This window comes from Phyllostomus hastatus, unplaced genomic scaffold (genome assembly GCF_019186645.2).
Source record: "Phyllostomus hastatus isolate PE091 unplaced genomic scaffold, TTU_PhHast_1.1 phas_scaffold_387, whole genome shotgun sequence".
NCBI classification, from domain to species: Eukaryota; Metazoa; Chordata; class Mammalia; order Chiroptera; family Phyllostomidae; genus Phyllostomus; species Phyllostomus hastatus.
Genome location: NW_025334027.1, coordinates 473,064 through 496,930, shown reverse-complemented (window position 1 = coordinate 496,930; position 23,867 = coordinate 473,064). Strand labels below are relative to the sequence as shown.

The window sequence follows — 23,867 nt, the reverse complement described above, 5'->3', positions numbered from 1 at the left end:
CAAACTCCTTCACCAGCATCTCAAAGGGCGGGCGGTCCCCACACGGCCTGCATCAGTGCAGGGGGCTGGATGCAAATGCAGACACTTTGTGCAGGCGCTTTGGGAGATGACGATGTATCCGTACGGGCTCGCCGATTGTAACCAATGCCCCGCCGTGGTGCACTGATGGTGGGGGAGACTGTGCATGTGCGTGTGGGGGCAGTGCAGGGGGATATGAAAATCGGTCCTTTCTGCTGTATTGTTTTGTGAAGGCACACCTGCCCTCTCTGCACTTGAAAGGGAAAACAACGGACCCAGGGGGCGATACAGGGAAGAGAGGAACATAAGAGAGAGGAACCGTGCCCGCAGCTGCTGGGGTCGTCTGCCATGAGGCTGCACTGCTAACTCTCCCCCGTCAGCCCCCACAGCTTTGGTCAGTTCTGCACTGGGACTGGGGGGGTGGGGCCTATGCCGGAAACAGGTATGATCCTGGAAGCAGCCGCAGGCCCAGCCAGGGCAGTCTCCAGGCGACCAGCTGCTGTGGGACCCTTGTGCCTCAGTCACTTGACCCCCCACTTGCTTGCACCTGAACTCCCTGCGTCATGTCTGGAACCCTGCACCTTGCTGCCTGCCAGGTCTCGACCCTCTCACTCTCTGCAAAGCTTTCTGTGATGGATCCACCTGGCTCTATCCCCGCTCATCACGGCAGCCACACAGCCCTTTCTGCTGGGACACCCAGAGCTGTAACGATTGGGTAATTCTACCAGTTTCTTGCACCCCGGCCCCAGTGAGGCAGCACATCTGATCACTCTGCAGAGTCAATGCTGGAAAATGAGACCTGGGTTCTGGCCCTACCACCCCACCAGTCACAGGACCCACCCGGGACCAGGCAGCACAGGGGTCTTAGCTTTCTCCTCCGCAGGTGAAAAGGCGGGCGGGTGGCAGCTGTCTGCAGCTGGCTGCCTCCACCACATGCTAAAGCAGGGGTCCCCAAAGGCCACAGCTGCTCTTGAGGCTGGGAAATGGCACCTCTCAAGGATCTGGGGACCCCGCCAAGACCGGCTGCTTTGCCTCATCCTTCATCTCCAAAGGCTCAAGGCACGCCAGCCGGGTAACTGGGTCACACAGCTCTCTGAGGTGGAGGAAAAGGGCGTAGCAGCCCACACACCCGGTACCTGGGAGAAGCAAAGAGGACCCTTCCTTCCCCCCAGGTCTCTACCGCAGCCCCCAGGGCAGAGCTCCAGGCTTCCGGAAACCCGGAGGCTCACAGAGGGCTCACTCCAACTTCACAGGAAAATGTGATGGAATCTTACCAAGTAAACACTAAGGAATGACAAAGGCAGGACAAGAGGCCCTTTCAAATTCTTTTCCCCAACACTCCTCTAGCAAAACAGGTCATTTCTTTGTGACGGGGGAGGGAGGGTAGGATTCTCAGGAAGCTGCAGATAAAATCTGCTGGACAAGTCACCTTCCCCCAGGAGGTTCCCGTAATGCTGGCGCACTGCCTTCAGGGGAAGCCGGTGGGGGCCCCTCACCTCGTTCCAGTTGGGCTCCGTGGTGTCCCTGTATACGCGAGTCTTGGCTTTATTCACGAAGTAGCCGAAGGAGTCCACCTCCAGCGTGCAGTACAGATCTGCAGGCGGGCGACACCAGAGGGTGACCACGCAGTTCCACACCACCCGCACTTACTATACGGGCAGGCGTTATTTTTGAAATCAGAGAACAGTGGTCTCGTTTTTCTTTTTAAAATAAAACACCAAACCAGAGCAGGCCCCTATTTGATGACCCCGCCCCTTGGGGGCAGCTGGGAACTGGCACCTCTCAAGAGCACTGGGTCACAGGTCACTCAGCCTGGCTGAAGCCCCTAGGTGGGCAGGCCCCATGCTGGTGGGCCGGGCAGAGGGGCACATGCCATCACCACCAAGGACCAAGGGGACACAGGGCCGGGGGAAGTGCCTATGACCTTCAGAGACCCCACTTCCGGTTTTACCAGGGAAACTGGGGCCCAGGGCACTGCAGGCCAGTGCTGTGCTCTGAAAGCAGCATGTGCTGGGAGAGTCATGGGGTGCAGAGAGGGAGACTGGGTGCAAGGCATGGTGCTGGGGACCAGGGAGGGGGCCCCTGCCGCGGGCTGGATGAAGGGCGTGGCATCTCACTGATATGGCCAGTGAAGAGGATGGTGGTTTCTGGCCGGGTCACATGACATAGGTTTGGCGCCTCTCACTAGGGCAGGAATTAGTGACAAGTCATTGGTTCAGTCTGGGGATGTGGAGTTTACGATATGCAACATTGAGGCAGAGGGACAGGTGACAGAGGGAGGCTGGGAGAGAGCCATGGGGACGGAAAGGCAGTTTCGGGTGTCGGCTGCATTGCTGATGGAAGGGCCCCTGGGAGCAGGAAGAAGGGAGTTTGTGTAGTGAGGGAGGCAGGCCCGATGGGACCCCGGGACACAGCAGCATGTAGGGGCAGCCCGAGAGATGCCCGGGAAAACAATTCCGTGTGCTGCAGCTTTAAGGAGTAGAACTTACAAACCATACAGTGCGCTCGTCACATGTACACAGTTTGAGGATGTTCAGTGAATTTAAACACTGGTGCCAACAGCTAAAGTCCCGCCCCCAAAAGCCCCCAGGGTCATGTGCAGTCAATCCTCCCTCCCGCCCTGAGTCCCAGATCACCTCCATCTCCATATTCTGCCTTTTCTACAAACTGCATACATACACAGAGAGCGATATAACATATCGTCTTTGCATCTGGCATCTGTCATTCACCCTAATTTTTTTTTAGGTTCCTGCACATCGTATGCACGTTGTTGCCCGTGTTGACAGCTCACTCCTTTTTATTGCCACGTGAGCGGTGCTCCACGCCAGGGCGCACTGCGTTTCACCGTTCACGTCCCAGTCTCTCTGTGGGCTGGCTTTCATTTCGCAGGGGTGGGGCTGCTGGACCACGGCGACCTTTTCAAGAAACTGCGAAACCGTTTTCCAGGGTGGCAGGAGCATTCTGCATGCCCCCAGCAGTATCTGAGGGTCCCCATTTTTCCACATCTTGACAGACTGTCCATCTTTCTGATGACCACTGTCCCAGCGGGTACGGAGTGGCAGCGCACCGTGGTTCCAGCCCACATTTCCCTGAGGACGATAACATCGCTGCACACGCCTATTGGCTGTTTGAATTTCTGTAGTGAAGTGTCTACGGCACATCTTCTGTCCATTTCCTCAGCTGGATTGTCTCTTCAGTATTGATTGGTAAGAGATCTCTACGCATTCTGGATGCAAGTCCCTTATCTCATAAATCTGGTATTCGCTATCTCCTATTTTGTGGCTTGTTGCAGGCTATCTCTTTTGTAGCCACAGTGGGAGAGGTCAGCAGGACTGTGTCCACCCCATCCTCCTACGAGGGCCTCTGAGAGCTTGTGCAGAGGCACCGGGCTGGGAGGCGCAGTGTGTGCTGAACTTGGACCGAAAAGCGACCAGCCCTCACTGCTCAGACAGCTCAAGTGGCTGGAGAGCCCTCCCCACTCCACCGCACGCCGGGACAGGAGGTTGGAAAGGGTATCCAGTCAGGGGTCAGAGCAGCCAAATCCACTCTGCTGATCAGGACCAAGGCGCCACTGACCACCACACCCCTGGATCAGAGCCTCACTGCATTTTCTGCCTGTAGCAAACTCCAGCCCCTGCAGTGACAAGACTCACCTGCAGGGGTCAGCGCACCAGCTCAGAGGACCAGAAGCAAGCATGGGAAAGGGCAGGAGCCACTCCAGGAAAACAACTCCACACCCAGCACAAGCACGTCCAGCGGTCAGGGGGTCAAAGACGCCTGATGGTAATTTGAGCCACTTCCCCAGTTCCCCACACCCCCTGGCTCAGGGCCCTGCTGCCTTCCTCCCCAAACCAGCTACTTACTTGAACTCTGCTTAAAGCCGGTGGCAGAGTGGACGATAACATTCAGGAACCCATAGAGCCCAGGAGATTCATCATCTGTGCAAAGGATGAGAGAGGTGAGTGTCGGTCCTCCTGAGAGGGAGGCAGGTGACCGGCTCTGCTTCACAGTCAACTCTCGAGGGGGCACAATGTGGCTGCCATTTGCCCAGCACAGGGTAAGGCGATGTCACTGACCAGAAACATGCCCTGTGGCCTCTGTCTTGGGGACCTTGAGATCTGGTTGTGTTCACAACACAGGCAGACCAGTGACTAAGATGAAATGTAACAAGGACAGGAGAGGGGTCGGGGCAGTTGTGACGTGGATGGGGGTGTGTCCATGTGCACAGGCACACGCCTGTGTGCATGATGGAGCGAACACCAGTGCATGGGACAGTGAATGCAAAATGCAGCACAACCAAGGGCGTGGCAGGAAGCTGCTGGCTGGGGGGCGGGGCGGCCAGGGGATTGGGCCCAGCTCTAGGGCACCGAGGCACCTCTGGCTGAGGGAGGTCACCAGTCTCCTCAGTCACCCAGCAGCGGCCACCTGGGGAGAGGCCAGTGCGCCCTAGGCAGCACACGCATCCCTTCGGAATGGAAATCCACGGTCCCGAGGACAGACTGAGCAGAGAGGGGCGGCGGCCCTCGGGAGGCCCACCTTCTTTGTTGATGGTCAGCGGGATGCTGTGGACCGTCTGAAGTTTGACACACGAGTTGGTCAGCATCTGCAGCTCCACGGACGTCAGGGAGAAGCTCTTGAAACCTGCGAGGGTGGAAGACGGTTGGCACAGGTTCTCGGCCCTTTCAGGACACCCAGGGACTTTCAGGATGCCCCTGCCTGCACCAAACCCTCAGCCCACGCTGGTGAGGGGGCAAGACGAGTGGGGTGATCAGCCCCCAGGGAAGGAACTGGTAAGTGACAGAGCGAGGTAGGGGCCCAGGGGGCCCAGGCTGGGCGCAGAGGGCAGGAGAAATCCTAGCACAACCCTTACAAACACAGCACCTGGCCGCCACCTCCACACAGCCAGGGGCATTTCAGAGATGGGGACCTGCCGCAGCTTCCCGTGGGGTGTCCACGGGCAGGCACCTGGCACAGCTCTGTCCCCTACTTTGCTAACGCAGGTCCCCATCTTTTCAACAGGTGAGAGAAAAAGCATTATTTCTGGTACAACGCTGAGCAGGGAACAGACGCTGACACACTGCCAACGATTTAGGTCCCTGGTTGTAACGGGAAACCCTGGGGCACGGGCACCGACGCCAAGCCGGGGGGACGAGAGCTCAGGGCAGAGCCCGTGTGCAGCCTGCGTGCAGCAGGTGAACCACGGTGGCTCGTGGCTGTGCAGGACCAGGCCGCCTGGGACGTGGTTCATCGTGGCCACTCAGGGACAGTGGCATGTGGGGAGTACCTAAGGACCTTTTAGCAAGGATGGTTCAAGAATCCCGAATCACACGCCTGGAGGGTTGAGGAGACCTCCCTGCAGCTGCAGCCTCAAGACCTGGGGTGGGGTCTGCCTTCCCGCCCTGAAGGCTGCCAGGCAGGACAGGGGCAGCTCTGAGCTCAGGAGAAGGAAAACCCTGCTAACAGAGGGAAGCACCCAGAGGAGGGGCTACCCCAGAGGGGAGTGCATGTCTTGTCCTGAGAACGGCCAAGCACTGGACACTTGGAAAGGGGACTGTGGCCAGCACAGTGTGGCCCCTTTGGCATCAGCTGCCAGGGTGTGGGGAAGCCTCAGGGGGAAGGCCAGGGTGGGAGCACTGGGGGAGGCCAAGCAGAGGAAGTGGTGCGAAGTGTGGGGAAGGTCTGGGGGGCAGAGGAGGCCAACGGGCTGTGCATCAGGCCTGAGGGAAGGCAGCTGGGGGGCAGGGGCCCCCGAAGGCAGGCAGGGATTGGGGCAGGGAGGTCCTGGAGGCAGCAGGGGGACTTCAAGGAAAGCCTGGCAGATGGGCAGAGGTTCCTGGAAAGGTCAAATGACAGGGGTGGGGTGCCCAGGGAATTTGGGGGAGGCCCAGAAAGGGGGGAAGCACAGAAGGCGGGGGGCCCTGTTGGACAGTTTCTCTCCGATTTATTTTCTCAGTTAGAACTCCACCTAACAGCTCACTTGGATAACGGAGGTGAGGCGTCTGTCCAGGCCCCACGTTCCCAACCACAAGCCGTCACTACGCACAGGCCACTCACATTTCTTCTGCTGCTCCCGGATGTTCTCTCTCCACTCGGCGCGCTCATAGTCGGATGAGATCAGGAAAGTGTAACTCTGGGGACCAGGCGAACACACCCCAGTCATCTCTGCCCCGCTACGCCGGCACCCAGCACGCTTGGGGCGCTGTTCCCTGTCGCTACCTCGGGCGGCACACCCTGCCAAGGCCTGCGGGCCGCTGTGCCTCTGGCTGGTGGGGCCCAGGGGCCAGGTGTGCTCACAGCACAAGGCATCGCTTCCTGCACTTTCCGCCCTTCGTGCCGGCTAGGCTCTTGGCCATGACTGTCCTGTGGCACCTGTCCCTGCTGGACTGCCTGGGTCGGATGGGGACGCATCCTAACCTGGGGCCGTGAGGAGGTCACCATGGGGAACCTGCAGAGGTGAGGGCGGATGCTGCCCCAGTGACCCGCACCAAGCCCACACGCTCTGTGCTGAGACCCAGACACAAGGCTCCCGCAGAGCCCAGCTGCACACTGCCAGGTGATGTGATGCCTGTCACCTGTTCGTGGGAAAGGCCTAAGCTACCGATGGCAGCAGGAACCAGGCTCAGGAGAGAAGGTGCCACCTGGCCCAAGGTCCCAGACAGCACCCTCCTACAATGGGACGGGTCTGCACAAGTGTGCACGCCCCCCACCATATTCACACTCCCTGGAAACCCACCCCCACCTGTAAGCTGCCAGAGGGAGAGCCAGCGGCTAGTCACCGGGGGGCTGTGGCCTAAAGCACTGGTCAGAGGGGTCCACGAGCCTGTGTGTGCCAGGTGGGACACGCCTCTCTTGGCCCAGGAAGGCTCTCTGCGGGAAAAGGGACGCTGTGACAAAAGCCACGTGGGAGCTGGGGCCACAGCTGCCGCAGGATTGGGCGGGTGGGTCCGGGCCATAGCACTGCGGGGTACCCTGAGGCATGGGAGCCAGGGTCCAGGAGGGTCTGCGTGGGGAGAGCTCGGGGGCTGGCCTGCAGAGAGAGACCGCAGTGGGCACTGACCTTGCCATTGCGATTGTGAACCCTGAAGGCCATGCTGGGGGACATGAGCAGAAGCAGCGACTCCTGCTCTGACAGCTTCTTCCTCAGCCTCTCGATGGCTTTGCTGCCCTTGTTGGCTCTCTGCGGGGAGAGGGAGCAGTCACACTTCCATCCCAGGGCCCGTCCCCACTTCCCCCAACGCTCGGTCCTCGGAGGCCGGGTATACTGCCCGGCGGCGCAGTGCAGCACAGGGCCGAGGTTGGCTGCCGCTGGCTACAGGGCGAAGGCCGGGCACAGGCTGCCGTGTGTGCCCGCCAGCACTTCTTGAAGGACTTAGGTTCTCCCCCTTAGGAGGGCCGAGGAGAGAACTTTCCAAACCTCCCTTCTTTCGATTTTGTCATATCTGGACAATAGGCAGAGGGCTGCTGTGACCCCAGGGCCCTTCCCCACTCCTGGACTCACCCCCATTTCAGTGTCAGGCCCCCAGGGAGTGTTTGTGCAGGTCCCAGTGGAGGGCCAGATGCATCCCCAGGACCGGCTGGGAAAACCCTGCCTGCCCTGTTCCTCCCACCCCCCGAAGCTCCTCCATCCTGGGGAGCAGACCACGCCGCCCGACACTGGCAGTCACAGTGCGGACGAGCGCAGCAGTGGCAGCACACAGGGCGACACAGTCACAGGAACACAGCCCTGGCCTCCCCTCTGCTGCATGATGCTGCTCTGGATCCTGCAGGGCCTCTGGGCAAACAGCCTCGTGCTCTCACTGTCTCCCTGTGCTTTCCTCGACCTGCTGGGTTTCTGGTGCAGCAGGCTGCAGGTGGGTGGGCACAAGGAGGACCCCTGTCCTGCTGTGCCTGCCTCAGCCGGGTGTCCCTGGGCTCAGGCCAGCCTTCTGGAAACCCATCTTATCTTGACCACTGCTGGGCACCTGCTCTAGCCTGGGTGGAATCCACATGCGAGGGGCTCCTCCTCACTATTCCTAAGTCTTCTAAACCCCTCCAGAAACAACTGGGGGTGTGCCTGAGGCAGTTCAGGACAGCTGGAGGGGCTGCCCCCCACCACTTAGGACAATCTCCCTATTATGGTAGGTGGGTACCTCTCCCACCCCACATCCTGGATGGCTCCAAGCCTGGCGGGGATGTCCAGCAGGTCCCAGACACCAGAAATGGGGTCAGATGCCCAGCAGAGCTTGCCCAGGGGCCTGTGTGCTGCTGCCCACACTGGCCACCTGCCCCCCCCCCCCCCCACCTTCTCTCTCTGGATGTCACTCTTGATCTGGGAGATCTTGATCTTCATAGCATCCAGCTCCTCATCCAGCACCAGGGGGATGCTGGGTGCAGCCTCGGACTCGTCCACCGTCTGGAAGCTGAGATCCGTGAGTGGGATGTACCATTTGCAGTCATACTGCTGGGTTTTGCTGGGTGAGGGAAGGAGCACATTAACACACTGATCGTCTTCCTTTGCTAACATCACTGTTTTCTTTTTTTTTTTTTTTAAGCATTTATTTATTTCTAGAGAAGGGGGAAGGGAGGGAGTAAGAGAGGAGAGAAACACCAATGTGTGGTTGCCTCTTGTGCACCCCCTTACTGGGGACCTGGCCTGCAACCCAGGCAAGTGCCCTGACAGGGAATCAAACCTGCAACCCTTTGGTTTGCAGGCCCGCACTCAATCCACTGAGCCACACCAGCCAGGGCTAATGTCGCTGCTTTCCAAAGCTGGAGAACCCCACGTCTGTGGCCGTGTGCAGTGTACCCGACCTGAAAACCCACCTGTGGGCCATGCGACAGGATGGCACAAGGCCACTGGCAGACACCAGTGGGCCAGACTCAGGGACTCCTGGAAATGAGTGTGTGTGACTCAGGCCCCAGAGGGTCTGACAAGCTCTGATTCACCTCATCCTTGCTGATGGTGGCAGCTTAAGGGTCTGTGACGTGGGAGCCCATTATGGACAGCTAAGGACAATCAGGACAGGACCCGAGGTGTACCCAGAGCCGCAGAGTTGGAGGGGCTGCCGATCTGCCCGGTGCAAGCCTTGGCACCTGGGAACGCCGAGGCTCTTCCGAGCTGAGTGATTAAACCCACTCAGCATGGCGACGGCAGGAGCCCAGCTCCAGCCCTTCCCAACGTGACTTTCCTTCCTCCCTTCCAGCCTCCGCAAGCTGGGTGTCTGGTCCCTGGGGAGGTGTGTGTGTGTGCGTGCGGGGGGGGGGGGGGGTGGTTCTGGAGGCCTAGGTTGAAAATAAACTATCACCAGGTTTGGGGAAACAAAGTGCAGCAGTCATCTAGCGATGTCTGCCAAGGGCAGGGGAAGGGCAGCCACCGCCCCCCCCCCATCACCTGCCAGCCTGCACCACATCCTGCAGCCCCCCGACCTGTCACTCATGCTTCCCAGGTCCTGATGTGACAGTCTCCTAAGAGTCCTAAGGGTATCTGAAGTCACAGTCAGGCTCCCCTTTCACTGTAGGAGTCCACAACCAAGTTCTGGCCTTGAGCCTGACCCTGACCCTGACCCAGAATGTCCAGATCATTAATGATGACCCTGGTCCCTGAGCCTGGCATCACACCCAGGTGGACACAGAATGTAGCCTAAAGAGAGCGCCTGCCCACAGAGTGACTGTCCTCTTCAGGCTCACATTGGAAGAAAAAACTCCTGGGTTTTCTCCATGTACGAAATCAGCCGCATGCCCCCAGAGCCCCTCCCCGCCCGCGGGGCACGCGTGGCGTGCTCACTCACCCTCCGCTCTGCTTCTTGAGCTTGGTGCACAGGAGCAGGTCGGTGAAGAGGAAGACGTGGCGCAGCTTGCGGGCTCCCTCCACCAGCTCCACCATGAAGCTGTCCTTCAGCAGCTGCCTGTGCTGGGGGGCGGGGCGGGGCGGGGCTCAGGTCAGGGCGGCGGCCTTCACTCCCTCCCCTTCCGACCTTCACCCCCGCTTTCCAGAGTGCTCCCTCCTTCTCCTCGGCCTGAGTACAAACATGTCACGTGAGTTCTTTTTTGCTCAGTAGTTTCCAAGCCCCTTCTGGGTGCTTGGCCTGCGACAGAGGGCGAGTGGATGGGGTGACAGCCATTAGCCTGGGGGCTGAGGGGGGTGTGTTACAACCAAGTCACGAGTCTGCCCTGAAATTATGGCAAGAGAACCCCTCTAAGCAGTGTAGCCCGTGCCTCTCCGCACAGCAGCTGGAGACCAAGAACGGGCAAGAGGCCAGCCCCGTGAAGGAGGGACATTCCCGCAGAGGTCTGTCACGGCCCAGGCCCCACAGTGAGGAGAGCCTAGCACATGGGCAAAGATGGGGTGGCCTGGTGACACGGGAGGAGGCAGGCGACCAAGGTGGTCAGCCCAAGGGCAAGGTCTGGCTCTGAGGGTACCAGGAGGCTGTGGGGGGCCCACACTCCAGTCCTCCTGAAGTTAGTGGCCACTGATGGGCAGGGGCTCACATAGGGGTCACACCTCTGATGCCAATCTGGATACCTAGCTGCCCCTGAAGCCACACGCCCTGGCCCACCCGACTTGAATGAGCAGGGGACCAGAGACACCAGCCCCTACAAGGCCTGCATCTCTGCGCCTGATAATTCACCACTGCTCATGCAGCCCTTGAGGTTGCTGCCTGGGCACACCAAGGCAAATCGGTAATTCACCCAAGATGGTGCCCAGCACTGCAGCTGGTCAGCGCTGTTTGGGCATAGGACACAGAGACAGGTTGACGTGGCCGCCCTCCCCACGCACATGCCAGGTGTGCTGTGCGAGCACATGGCCCTACCATGGGATGTGGCCCCAACATGCCAGTGGGCAGGACCTCACGCCCGTTTTGCAGATCAGAAACCTGAGCCTCAGGAAGCTCCCCTGCCCAGCCCAGGCAGCACAGTGAGCGAGCGAACGGCAACACGCAGGCTCTGCCCTCAGGTTCCCGCAAACCCAGGGTGAGAGATCAGGTGCCTGGCCCACCAGGCCTCAGGAAAGACCCCTGTCCTGTCCCCATAGAGGGCAACTCCAGCCTCTTGCTGTCATGGCAGGGGAAGGGCCCAGCAGGTCTGCAAGTACACCACAACAGGAAAAGCCCCATAACAACTTGTCCCCAGCAGGAGATGCCTGTTCCCAACCCTCGGTGCCCTAGGCAGGTCCATGGCCCCGGCTCTGCTATGCATGCAGCAGAGACCCCCATAAGCAAGAGTAGCCTGGGCGGGCCCCCAACATTCCTGGGTGCTAAGATCACACATCACCATCTGTCACACAGAGCGCGGCTCTCAATGACCAGCCAGCCCCCGGCTCAGGAGAGCTGATGGCTGACTCAGGAGGCGCTGGTGCCTACAAGGCCAGGAGTGAGAGGGCAGGACGGCTGACGGTGTCCCAAGTCTGTGACTTATCGCCACTCACACTCACCCCGCCTTCCACAGGCACATGGCACACCTGGCACTGGCACCCATGGGAAGCAAGGAAGTGCGTGCACTCGGAGAAACCTCCCTGTGGTGTGCAGACCCCGGCCAGCCCTGGCGGCCGGGTCCTCTTTGGAGGGCAGGTCTGGGAAAGGTTCAGGGACACTGAGGTAGGTCCCCAAGGGATGAATGGACGGATGCCTCCTAGGCCGGTACAAGCAGACGGTCTTCCAAGCTAGGAGGTGGGACCAAGGGAACTTCTGTGAGAGATGGTGTGTGTGTTGGGAGGGGTGTGATAGGACTATAGACCATTCTCCACACAAAGGAGCCGAGTTTCTAGTCACCACCAGCAGAGGGCACCCTACACCCAGCTCAGAAGTGGGCTCAGCAGGGTGCCCTCTGCTGGCAGGTCAGAAAAGCCCAGGCTGTCCCTGCACGGACCATCCCCCAGCTTCCCAGCTGGCCCACTGACTTTCCCTGCCAGGTCCTGCCGTTGTTCACACGTTCATCTGAAGCCCCACCTCAGGCATCCCCTTCATTCTCTGCAGGCCACCAAGTGTCACCTAGCATGCCTGCCATGCTGGGCTGAGAGGACACGGGGCTGGGAGGAGCACCTGGGCCCCTCTGGGCTCTGACAGATGGACTCAGTCACTGGGCCCCGCACCACGCATCCCTGCCCACACAAACCCTCACCTTTCTAAGAGAAGCGTCAAATCCATGGGCACCTGACACCTCCAGCCAGCCGCACTGCTCCTGCGGCATCCCGGCCCTAGCCCTGAGTTGTGTTGCACCCCCTCCCCTCCAAGGGCAGTGCAAGCAGCCCTGAGTCAGTGCATGTCACCCGCCAGTCACAGCTTCCCCGTCCCGTGTCCAGGTACCCTTCTCCAAGGGAACTGGGTCGCTGCTGAACCCTAGCCCCACCCAGGGGTCCTGCAGCTAGAAGAGAAAATGTCCTGCAAGTGGGCAGGGGTCTCCCAGCCCTGGGAAAACAGGGTCACAGCTGTGACAATGGCCAGTCTGCAAAGGGAGTCTGGACCCTGGCAGAGGGGCAGCAGCCCCACTGTCTCTATCCTGAGGGACGAGGACCCCCCAGGCCTGGGGCACAGACTCTCAAGGCTCCTGGACAGTGAGGTGAGTGTGCTCCCCCTCCGCTTCCTGTAGGATGGCACCCAGGTGGAGAAATCTTCACCCCTCGCTTTCATACAGTCCTTCCCAGGTTGTGAAGCCCTTGCTCCCTCACAACCACCCCACGGAGAGACTGTGGGCCAGGAGTCGCTGCTCTCAGAGAGCATGGACGCTCAGCAAAGAAAAAAGGGTGTCCCCAAGACAATGCCACTGCTGAGCATTGCCTGGCATCCTTTCTATTGGGACGGGACTGCAAACTGGCATGGCCCGGCTGCAAGGGCTCACCGAGGAGGACGCTCAGGCTGCAAGCAGCTCAGGGTGTGAATGCAACTGGTTAGCGACGCCTGCCGCTGGCATGGCTGGGAGGCGGGGGCAGCAGGTGAGTGGGCACCTGTCTGCCGCCCTGGTCTAGCCACCGTCTCCCTCACTGTGCACCAGATGGATTCTGGGCGCCGATACAGGCACATGCAGGTCAGATTTGTGACCCCTCAGGGTTCGTAGGCCCTCCCCACCTTTCAGAGTCCAGGAACCCAAGGGATCCCCATGTTGCACAAATGTCACTGAGGCCAACAAGGCCCGATGTGGCCGGAGGTAGTGGTGGTGGTGGTGGGCGCAGACACAAGCCCCCACCCCCACGAGGCACTTGGCCTCTACACACTTCCTGCTCAGTGTCCCCGAGCCCCTGACCGCGGGCCAGCAGGGAGGGGCCTGTGGTAACTGATGGGAGGACAAGGGCCAGGCTGCCGGCTGCCAGGCCACATCTGACTGTCCCCAACCCCTACAGCAGCTGCCTCCAAGGACCCAAAGAGCAAGAAGGCATTTTTCTCCGGGGATCCTGCAGGGCAGCTGGAAATGCAGGGGAGCAGGGAGGGGGGCTGGGCAGGCTGAGCACGGTGAGAAAAGCCAGAGGGGAAAAGGGACCGGAACATTGGCCTCCCAGAAGGTCGGCTCTCTGGGAAAAGAACAGTCAGCAAAGAGAGTAGGCATCGCAGGAGGGAAGAGGGAGCCAGGTGCCAATCTGACTGGTATAAGGGGTCCAGGCAGAGGCAAACCCCACTTCTGGCCAGGCCTGGGTGAACTGCCGATGGAGGAGGCCAGCACTTTGCTCTCCTTCGATGCCCGAGACTGGGGGTGAGCCAGGGCCCCACTGCTGCTCCAGGACACAAGACCGGAACCTCACCCCCAGGTTCTAGCCATTGGGTAGGGAAACCCTGGGAGGTGCTGGGGACCCACTCCTGCCTTCCACAGGCTTGGAGGCTGCCAGAGAGCTAACATCTACCACCAGGAAAGCCACCGGGTGCTGGCCTCCTCAGGGACCCAGGCACCCACACGGCAGGGCCGTGTTCCTGCCTGCTCTGAAGACAGGGAGCAGGGTAGGGCTGAGGAACACCTGTTCCCGGCCATCCGGTGGGTGGGACTGTGGTGATGCCAGGATCGGGTCCCCACGCTGGCCTGGCCTCAGGGCCTGGGAGTGGAGTGGAGTGGACATCTCCCTCCTCCACGCTCTTCCAGGGCCAGGCCTGCCAGCAGACATGTGACCAAGCTACTCGCTCACAGCCAAGCCTGATGAGACTCCGGGCACATGGGAGCTTTCCGCTCAGCACGCAAGGAGCCACTTCCCAAGGAGGTGTGTGGAGGATGCAGAGTGGCCTGCCCACTCACCCAGGGTGGGAGAAGAAGAAAAACCCTGGGTGCTGGGGGGCTGGCCCCTGACACCAAGCACCTGGGACACAAACCACAAGAGAGGAGGAAGTGGTTCTCAGTGGCAGCTTCTGTCATGTTCACCACCAGCCCGGGTCCTGCCCGGGTCAGACAGCTGGGGCCACAGTAGGTTCCCCTCACTCCAGTGCCACTTCCAACAGAACACGTTCCCGATGGGGGCTGGCTCCCTGACTGGCACACCTCCCCTGGCACACTACACGCTGCCCACGGGGGGGGGGGGGGCACCTTCCTGAGACCCTCCCAGGAAGGGGCAGAAGCCACGGGGTGGGCCGGGCCGGGCCAGCACGTTCTGAGCCCCTCTTCTGGAGCGGCCGTCAGGGAGGGAGGGCGGAGGGGGAAGGAGCACTGCCAGCCGAAGACGCCCTGCCCATGTCCTTGACGACACAAACATACACCACACACGCACCTCCCTTTCCTCATTCAGGTCTTTAAATCCAGCAATAACTGCCTTTAAACAGAGGAACACTCAGGAGAAACTGGGTGGTCCCAGGCAGACTGCCTGCCACCCTCCTTCTCACCGTCTCTTCTCGGGGCCCTTAGCTGGCAAGGTGTGGGGATGAGAAGGGCTGCCCTGGGCACGACCCACCGTGGCGGAAAGAGAAAGGGACCTGAGTGAGGCACGCACCTGTGTAGCTCCACTGTGATGCCCTCCTCACAGGATCAGGGACCCCGAAAGGGTGGCACTGTCCAGGGACAGTCTGCTGAGGACCAGAGAGGACCCCGCACCCTCAGCTCAGGCGGGCTGGGGCCACCCTGACCACCCCCGGCCACACTTACCTCGCCTTTCTTCACGGTCATGGACTGCCGGCGGGGCGTGATCTCCTCGTTGATGCTGGACAGGAAGTTCTGCGAGATGCGCAGGGCGTCCTGCAGCAGAGGGTAGTCGGGGTGCCCGGGGGGCGTGTGCTTCAGCAAGTCCTGTGTCGGGAGGAGAGGACTCGAGTCAGAGGGAGTGAGGCCGTGGCACCCACCTCGGCGCAAGCCCCAGACACGCACAGGGTGTGGCCCAGGGCCACAGGCTCTCCAGGTGCCGCTGCCACCCCTCCCAATGGGCCGGGCCACGTGGGCAGCCCCGGGCGAGTGTTCTCGAAGCAGGTCCTCAGCAGCACTCCCGGCGCTCGGGCTGCTTGCATGCTGCCAAGAGCTCCCACCCTGAGGGTCTAGGGTAGGTGTTTTCCGCCTTGGCACTGGTGGCATTTTTGGGCTGAATGATCCTTTGTGGTGGGGGCCTGTCCTGTGCCCTGCAGGACTCAGCACCGTCCCCGGACTCTACCCACCAGAGGCCAGTAGCACCTCCTCATCTGCGGTTGTGACAACCAAAAGTGTCTCCGGCACTGCAGTATGCCCCCTAGGGGGCAGAATTGGTCCTGGTTTCGAACCAGCAGTCAGTACAGGTCCGGCGAAAACCCCAGCTGGGCCTCCCCAGCTCCTGCTCTTTAAGACGAACGCCTAAGAACTGAGGTGGAGGGTGGACTGCTTCTCCACTAGGAATGCACATGCTTTGTCCTCCAGGCCAACAGCTCCCTGGTTTAGACAGACAAAATCCCCGAGCTCCCAAATCCCGAATCTCTGCACACGGGAGAGATGGGAGAGGCACGGAGGAAGGCTTGTGGGCTGGCGGTCCCAGGCTGGCCTCCCACCACTCGCTCCCTGGCCGTTCTGGCTTCTCCCGGTCTGGACACTCAGTGATGCAGGCCTGGGCCAATCACAGCAAGGGGACACGACACAGGGTCTCTGAGACTCTGAGGAGCCACCCCCAGATCCTTCCACCCTGGAAACCCCACCTTGCCTCCCTCCTTCTGAAACCTCTCTGTCGGAGGACGGTAGGAAATGATGAAGTGTCCACTGAGTGGAAGAGAAGGAGGCAGAGCTGTCTGAGCCGAAGTTGGACGATCCCCACAATATGATTGATACCGAGGGGGGTAAGCAAGGTATGGAATGGTGTGTACAGCACTCCCTTTGTGTAATTAAAACACATGTTTACGTGTGCTGGCCTGCGCACAAAGAATCTTGTGGTGGCGGCTCCTTTGCGGGGAGGACGTGGGAAAGGAAATGGAAACTTCACACGCTTCGGCACCTTGGTTGTACATTAGAAAAAAACACTCACGTACAACTTGCTCTAAAGTCACCTGGGCAGTAGGATTAGGGGCCGTTTCTATGTCCTGGTGGTTTCTCAGTGTGAACAAAACCCCTTCAGAAATGGCCCTACCAGGACGGCGCCTCCCCATCATCCCCTTCCCCCACTGGGAGGCAGCAGTCACCCCCGAGGCCCCAGCACGCACCCACTGTCCGCACCCCCAACCGACCACCTCGGGTCCCAGTCACGCACTGAGACTGAAGACCTTCCTCGCACTAGACAGCGTAATCCCTCCCCACACTCGCCCCAGACAGAACACCCAGGACACCAGGAGCGCCTGCTCTGCTCTCCCTGCCACCCCAACCTGTGAGCCCCAGGATGGCAGGGGCACCTCGTTTCTGCATCTTCAATAAAGGCAGGCAACAGAGGCACGGGAGCAGGTGGGCAGCTGAGAAACACCAGCGTCAGCCCAAGGACAGCAGGGGCCAAGAACCCCAGTGCCCTGGGCCCAGCGACTCACGTGCAGAACCAGCGTGCTCCGGGTCACCCGGTCCACAGGCTTGTAGAGCAGGGCTGCGGAGAGAGGGCCACACGTGGGGAGAGCAGACCCGGACCACCGCCTGCTCTTCCTCGCCGCAAGGGTCGGCTGAGGGGAGCGGCCCCAACCCCCACATCCCCCGGGAGGGCCCGCCTCCCGCTGGCGAGAGCAGACCCAGAGCCCCTTTGCACAGTGACAAGGGCAAAGCTCAAGTCCCGGACAGGCCAGGGCCCACGGCTTTGAGCTGCTAAGACTGTGCCCTTAGTGTGGAGTCCAGAGCGGCTGTTCAGAACCCGAGCCGACACGGCTGACTCAGTGACAACTGCTAAAAAGGCTCAGTGTCACTGCCCCTCCCCGTGGGGCTGGAAAGCCCACCAGCACCCTGGTGAGGACGGGCCAGCGAGGGCCCCTGGGAGCGCACCAGCACATGGCTCTCTCCTGGACGGTCTGGAGGTCTGATCGTGAGAACGGCAGGAACCGACTCAGGTGCTGGCACAGTTCTCAGCATCACAGGGGGACGGACACACCTGGACTCCAGCAGCGCAGGAGCCCTGGAAAGTGTTGGCTATCCCCGACTCTCCGTGGTGAGCACGGCCCCGAGGGCACGGGTGCTCAGACGTGTTCTGACACACATCAGGTGCATTTCCTCACGTGACTCCCAAGACTTGTGTAGAAAGTGCACTGTTATCCCTATTTTCCAGATGGGGGCACTGAGGCTTAGCAGGGTGAAGCTGTGGGCTCCAGAGACACGTGGGCTGTGCTCTGTGAGTGTGACTTTCCCGTTCTCCCAACGACTGGAAGTGATAAGTGACCTATTGTTCCTGACACGGTGTTTTCCACCAGTCTGGGGGCTCTGGCTTCCCCCTCTGTCCAGCCCCTAGGGACCTGCATTCTATGGAGGTTACATTTGTTCTAAACCTGTTTTATCATCTGAAAGAAGAGAAAATAAAATCCTCCTTACAGGGCTACTGGGGACAATGTGATGACATTTTTAATGCCCGGCAGTACCTGGTCTGTGGGTATCTGCTAACGCCTACCATTCTCCCTGGCTGTGACTGTTGTTGGAAAGTGGGTCCCGACCTTGTCCTTCCCTACCCCACCCCGCCCCACCCCACCCCACATTCTCCACGTGTCCCCGACATCACTAATGGAAGTCTAGAGCAGCAAAGGCGCCAGAGGGTGACCCCGCAGGGCACCAGGTTCGCTCTGCCAGCAAATGCTCCACCTGTTGGCAGCTGCCACCCCGACGGGGGCACAAAGAGACCTTGGCATGGAGAACTCACTTTCCAAATTGTTCTTGGTCGTCTGGTCCTTGGCATCCTTGTTGCTTCTGGCTCTCAGGTTCTGAAAAGGGAAAAAGCAGGTTATCGCAGGGGACCACTCGGGCAGCTCTGATGTGGAAGGAAGTCCCCTGGTCAGGAACCATCAGCAGAAATCTCACCCCGTGTCACTGTAAAGGATGCCCGGTGCAGCGAGCCACGAGCCTGTGTCCTGGGCAGCAGCAGGAAGAACAGGGCGGGACAGGCACGTGACGTGTCCTGGATGCCGCAGCCTGGGAGAGTTTCTCAATCCCAGCACCGCTGAGATTTGGGGCCAGAAATTCTCTTATTTGGGGGTGGGGTGCTGTCTGCATCCTGAGATATGAGCAGCATCCCTAGCCTCTATCTGTGAGTGCAGTAGCACTGCCCTCCTCCTGTTGTATCAAAAATGTCCCCAGCCACTGCTAAGCATCCTTGGGGATAACATCACTCATGGTTGGGAACCTCTGACACCAAGAACCCTGCACAGCGTGGCAAATGGCGGTGCCCTCCCTACACGCATGGAACTGCTTTCCTGGGGCCGTTACACAGCGTGCGGGGGCTGGTGGGTTGGAGGAACACACCTGTGGAGACGGCAGGGCCTCCACCGAGACCCATATCCCATCCCACCTCCACCTCCTCTTTCCTCACTTAGCAAAAGTACCCGCTAACCAATGAGGGGCTGAGATTCCCACGAGGAGAGCAGCACTTTCTAATGGGTGGGTCATGCCTGACACAACTGCACCAAAGACGTCACTGATTTGGTCCAAGGTGCCCCGAGAAATGAGGATAAAAGACCCCTTTGTGCCTGAAATCGTCTCTGGAAGGAGCTGTGGTTAGCTCCAGTTCTAGGCTTCCCAACACCAACAGACAAAAACAAAAACAAAAACAGCACAGGGACAAGAACGGGCTCAGAGATCGCTTTCCAGACTTCTCAGCTGGAAACCTCTTAAGACTAAAACAAAAAAATGATTGATGTTTTTAAAGCTCACTAGGGCCAAACTCCACAATGCGCTGTGGTACCTTTCCAGAGAGTCTAAGGCCCCTCACAGTGGTCATTCTGCCGCACGTCTTCCTCGGCAGCTGCCAAAGGAGTCTGATCGTGAGAATGGCAGGAACTGACTCAGGTGCTGGCACAGTTCTCAGCATCACAGGGGGACACTCCTGCTCTGCAGCAGCAAGGTGCTGTGAGGGGGCGCGGGAGCAGAACTGAGACTCTGCAGAAACCAGGTGCTGTGCTCGCGCGAGCCTGGGCCGCAGCCCGCATGCACCTGCCCCTGCGCAGTGTGATGTGCATGAGGACTGGGAAGTCCTTCCAGCCTGGCCTCACTGCGCCTTTCCTCAAACTGACTTGACTTCAGAGCCCTCTTTGCAGCCCAGCCAGGGCAGCTCCGGTCTGATCTGATTGGACACTGCTGTATGCCTGTCTCTCAACACTGGTCCTGGGAGGAGATGAAGGACCGAGCACTGCTCCGCCCATCCCTGTCCTTCGAGGCCATCGGCCAGTCCCCACACTGACCCCTGAGCACACCCCTAACACCTCCCTGTGGCTGCTGCTTCCATTTCCTCTGGCTTCATTCTGCTCTTTAGAGGCTCCAGTTTCTCGGATCTTTTTCAAATGTGGATGGAGAGCCACAGTGAATGCCACCCAGTGGTACCAGCTCTACAGAGCACGGGCTGCTGGCTGGCCCCCAGGTGCCACCCCACACTGCCTGCACCCCAGCCTTGGCTTAGATTCCCTTGTGTACAGTCAGTGGGTGGTGTCCCACCACTGCTTTCTCCCTCCACTGTAGAAACCTGTCCAGGTGGACTTCAACTTGACCCCAATTAACCACAGCATGCCCTTTGAGAATTAGGTCTCTCCTTTGTCAAGACACTCAGGATTCTGTGCCAACATTCCAGCTGTTACGGGTGTGGGGTTTGTAACTGAACGAGCCAGGGAAAGGAATGAACTGAATGCGCCAGGAGAAGCAGGGCAGCTGGGGAGGGAAGCCTGCAGCCGGTGGGAGCCCTGGGTGTGTGCAGCCCGTCCCCGGCAGCACCGGGCGGGGACCGGGGCGCCCAGGGGCTCTAGAGAAACACGTGGCACGTGTTATCGCCCCAGGAGATGATAAGGGCCAGGACTCACGATATCGCACCTCCTGTGACAGATTATAAAATGGCACGAAGCCCTTGAAAAACCGCCAGGTCTGGGAGTCGGAGCGTGCTTATCTCCCAGCAAGAACCCCAGCTCACTCCCTGTTTCTAGCTGCCATTTCTCTTCCTAAGGCTGCCTTTCTCACACGGGGATCTTTCCACCTAGAGTCCTTACTAGTTGGGGGAAGGCAAGTCAGAGCTCCCACAGGAGTGGGAGACATCAAAAAGCAAAGGTGAGTGTACGCGCTGAGAGAAGAAAACGTCACCCAGTTGCTATGGGGGCAGAAAAAGGGTGGGGGAGGGCGTGGGTCTGGTCGTGGTGTGGCCACCAGCCCGACAGCTCGTCCTCTTCGTGTCTGAGGGGCTCCTGCGAGGCTCCACGCTAACACTTTGGGGTGTGGGGGTTCAGTCCTCCAGGGCCTGGAGCTTCCCCCCACGGTGTCCACAGAGGGCAGCAACTCCAGCCTCTTCCCAGTGCCTGCAGCTTCACTTCCTCAGGTCTCAAGGTCACTGGCAGGCCAGAGGAACAACGGAGCGCGATGCCTTCCTGCCTGCTCTGCAGCAGCAAGGTGCCAAGGTGACCTCAGGACTCCGTGTCCAGACCTCTGTGAACAGGGCAGAACTGTGGGCGCCCCTCACCGCACATGGATAGTGCAACAGAGCATCTGTGTGGGGGACCCGACCGAGCCCCAGGATCAGGGCCTGGTCCTGAGGGGCAGGAATCCTGGATGCTCCTTGTCTGCTCACAGCAGCGTTCCTGCACCGGGCTGACGGAGCCAACCCAGAGGCATCTGGGAACGGCTGCGGCTTACAACGGAACCTCGGTTTGATGCACCTTGTTCTCCCGGGTCGTGGGGCACCAATGACTAGCCCACGGCCTGCCCACAGGAGGTAGAGGTGCACCTGTCGGAACAGCATCTGTGCATACCTCAGAGATTTCTGCAAACTGAGCATTGGCCTGACAGCACTTCTCAGCCGTTTCCATGGCAACTCCGTAGTTGTCCACAAAGGCCCGGTACACACCCAGCTGGCTGGCCTGCGGGGAGGAAGAGAGGATGGGACAGGTGTGAGACAGGTGCCATTGCTCCCCATCTTCCTGAGAAACGAGCTTCTGTGCGCAGCTCTGGAGAAGCCGCAGGGGCGGCAGGCAGTGCAGACAGGGCTCAGACAGCTCAGCTCCTCGGTGCGTCCCTCCCCCACACCTCCCCTCCCCACGCCCAGGCCGGCTTCCCTCTCCCACAGCAACATGAGATGTGACTCACGCCCCACGCAGGTAACCGTTCCCTTCCACAGCTGCTTCTTCCTCCCACCCGACTCATTTAAATGGTGCCACTTGGCAGCAGCTAAAGTTCAAGGTTGTCAGTGAATGCAGGCAGGGGTCTCAGCCCCCCAAGCCTGTGGTGGGCACAGAGCTCCACTCACATCTGATCCCTTCAGGCACAGAAGGCACACACAGCCCAGCCATCCTCGGAGGGGGTCTCTGCTCAGACACGAGCCTCCCTGACCTGGTGAGGGCCCAGGTGTCACACTGTGCACCTGGCAGGTGCGAGACCTGCTGGCTGCAAGGCGAGAGGCGTTTTGTTCGGCCTTAGTGGAACCAGAGGCATTTATGGTGGGGGTCTCTGGCTCAGACCCTCAGGTGAGTAACAACGTCCGGGGGAAGGACGTGTGTGCAGCTGCCACCCCGCCCTGAGCCCCAGGTCAGCTTCAGAGGCAGCTGTGGGGAGCCAGCCCTCATCCTCGCCAGAAAACCCAGGCTTGGGGAGGGGGAGGGCAGACCCCGGGGACCCCAGTGACTCTCGGGCCGGGCCTCCCACTGCAGCCAAGTAGGAACTGGAAGCCTAAAGCTTTGCCATTCCTGGTGTTTGTTCTGTACAGAACCAAAATTTTATTTCTACTCACATCTGCATTTATATTGAATTTTATGTTTCTTCAGATGACAACCCCAGACACTGGGTAAGGCAGGCAGTCTCAGCACTGTCTGACCTCCTGACCCCACTCCCCGTGGGGCTGCATGGAGGACCCAGGGGTGCAGCAGCTGCAGAGGCCCGGCCTCCCAACGCTGCGCCCCCGCACACCAGGCTCTTCACCAGCAGTCCCTTGGTCCAACCCAGAGCCCTTCCTTCTCTCCCGTCTCCCGCCTCCACAGGACCCCGAGTGCCTCAGACCCACACCAGGCCCTGCGTTAGGCACCCCCTCCATAGCCATGAACCACTCAGACGCCGTGCTGGCCGGAGTGACACGACAGTTAAATAAGTGAACAGACACGTAACAGGGCAAAGGGCTGCTTCAGGTAACAGGGCCAGGACGGCCTCTCCGAAGAGCTGGCAGTGCAGCCAAGTTCCGAAGAGAGGTCACTGCTGAATTTCATGCCTTCAAACTGAAGCCCTAACACCCAGCCTCTCAGCACGTGGCTGCTTCTAGAGACAGGGCCAAGGGGAGTGATTCGGGTTAAAACAGGGTCAGGGTGAGCCCTCATCCAACAGGACTGGTGTCTCCGGGTGACTAGACACAGACAGGAACAGAGGGCGCTCATGTGGATGCGCAGGGAGACCATGGCATCTATAAGCCCAGGACAGACACCTGGGGAGGAACCGGCCCTGCTGACCCCTTGATCCTGGACTTCCAGCCTCTGGAACTGTGGGAAAACAGGCCGCTGTCGTCTGAGCCACTCTTGCTGTGGCAGCGCCGGCCCACCGCGGCAGGGCCTGCGGGAGGGCGCCCCTCTCATTGCCTCTCCTGCCCCATCCCAAGGAGCTCACGATCTCCACATGGCTTGGGAGAAGTTCCGGGCAATTCATTTGCACACTTTTAGCCAAACACTTTTAGCTCCAGCAATGGGACAACGGGAGATCACGTGCCTGCAGACACGACGCACCAAGAAGGACGCAGTGACACAGCTGTGGGATTTTTTTCTCCATTAACACAGAACCTGAATCTATTCCTGAGGAAACATCAGACAGACCCAAAATGGTTTGCAGCCTTCCAAAAAAAAAACGTCAAGGCCATGGAAGATAAGCAAAGGCCTAGGAGCCGGCACAGATGGAAGAAAACTAAGGAGGCGTGGCGACCAAGTACATCCTGTGACCCTGGACTGGATCCTGAATCAAGGAACAAGAGAGGCCACAGAGAACACGATGACCGGCCCGAGAGAAGCGTGCGCATGGACCGCACACTGAACGACAGCACCGCGTCGGTGCGGAAGTCCCCGCCCACACTCGACGACGATGGGGCTGTGGGTCGGGGAAGAGCACGCCCTTGCCCTTAGCAAATACACAGTGAGGGCTGTGGGGGTAAAAAGGCAGGTACCTGCAATTTACTCTCAAACTAGTCTGTGTGTGTGTGTGTGTGTGTGTGTGTGTGCGCGCGGGCACACACACATGTGTGACAGAGAAAAAGATAGAGCAAATGGGGCCGATGTTACAACTGGCATGCCTGGCACGTGAGAGTTCTTCGTGCTGTTCTTACAACTGGGCAGGAAGTTGGAAAGGAACAGAACAACAAAAAACTGAGCCGATCAAGTCCAGCCAGAAACGGGCCCTGAGGGGCC

At 59.8% G+C, this 23,867-nt stretch overlaps 1 protein-coding gene across 2 annotated transcripts in view; it reads right to left on the bottom strand.

Moving 5' to 3' along the window:
- Positions 1 to 23,867, bottom strand: part of BCR (BCR activator of RhoGEF and GTPase) — a 104,672-nt gene that overhangs the window by 18,311 nt on the left and 62,494 nt on the right. For both annotated transcript variants that reach the window (XM_045819774.1, XM_045819775.1), the window contains 11 exons: positions 21,246 to 21,353; positions 18,167 to 18,227; positions 16,866 to 16,918; positions 15,046 to 15,186; positions 9,786 to 9,907; positions 8,300 to 8,468; positions 7,076 to 7,195; positions 6,073 to 6,148; positions 4,555 to 4,659; positions 3,882 to 3,956; positions 1,515 to 1,612 (listed from right to left, as the gene is read on the bottom strand). In XM_045819774.1, coding sequence (XP_045675730.1) covers positions 1,515 to 1,612; positions 3,882 to 3,956; positions 4,555 to 4,659; positions 6,073 to 6,148; positions 7,076 to 7,195; positions 8,300 to 8,468; positions 9,786 to 9,907; positions 15,046 to 15,186; positions 16,866 to 16,918; positions 18,167 to 18,227; positions 21,246 to 21,353 — 1,128 coding nt within the window. The remainder of the gene's footprint in view (positions 1 to 1,514; positions 1,613 to 3,881; positions 3,957 to 4,554; positions 4,660 to 6,072; positions 6,149 to 7,075; positions 7,196 to 8,299; positions 8,469 to 9,785; positions 9,908 to 15,045; positions 15,187 to 16,865; positions 16,919 to 18,166; positions 18,228 to 21,245; positions 21,354 to 23,867) is intronic.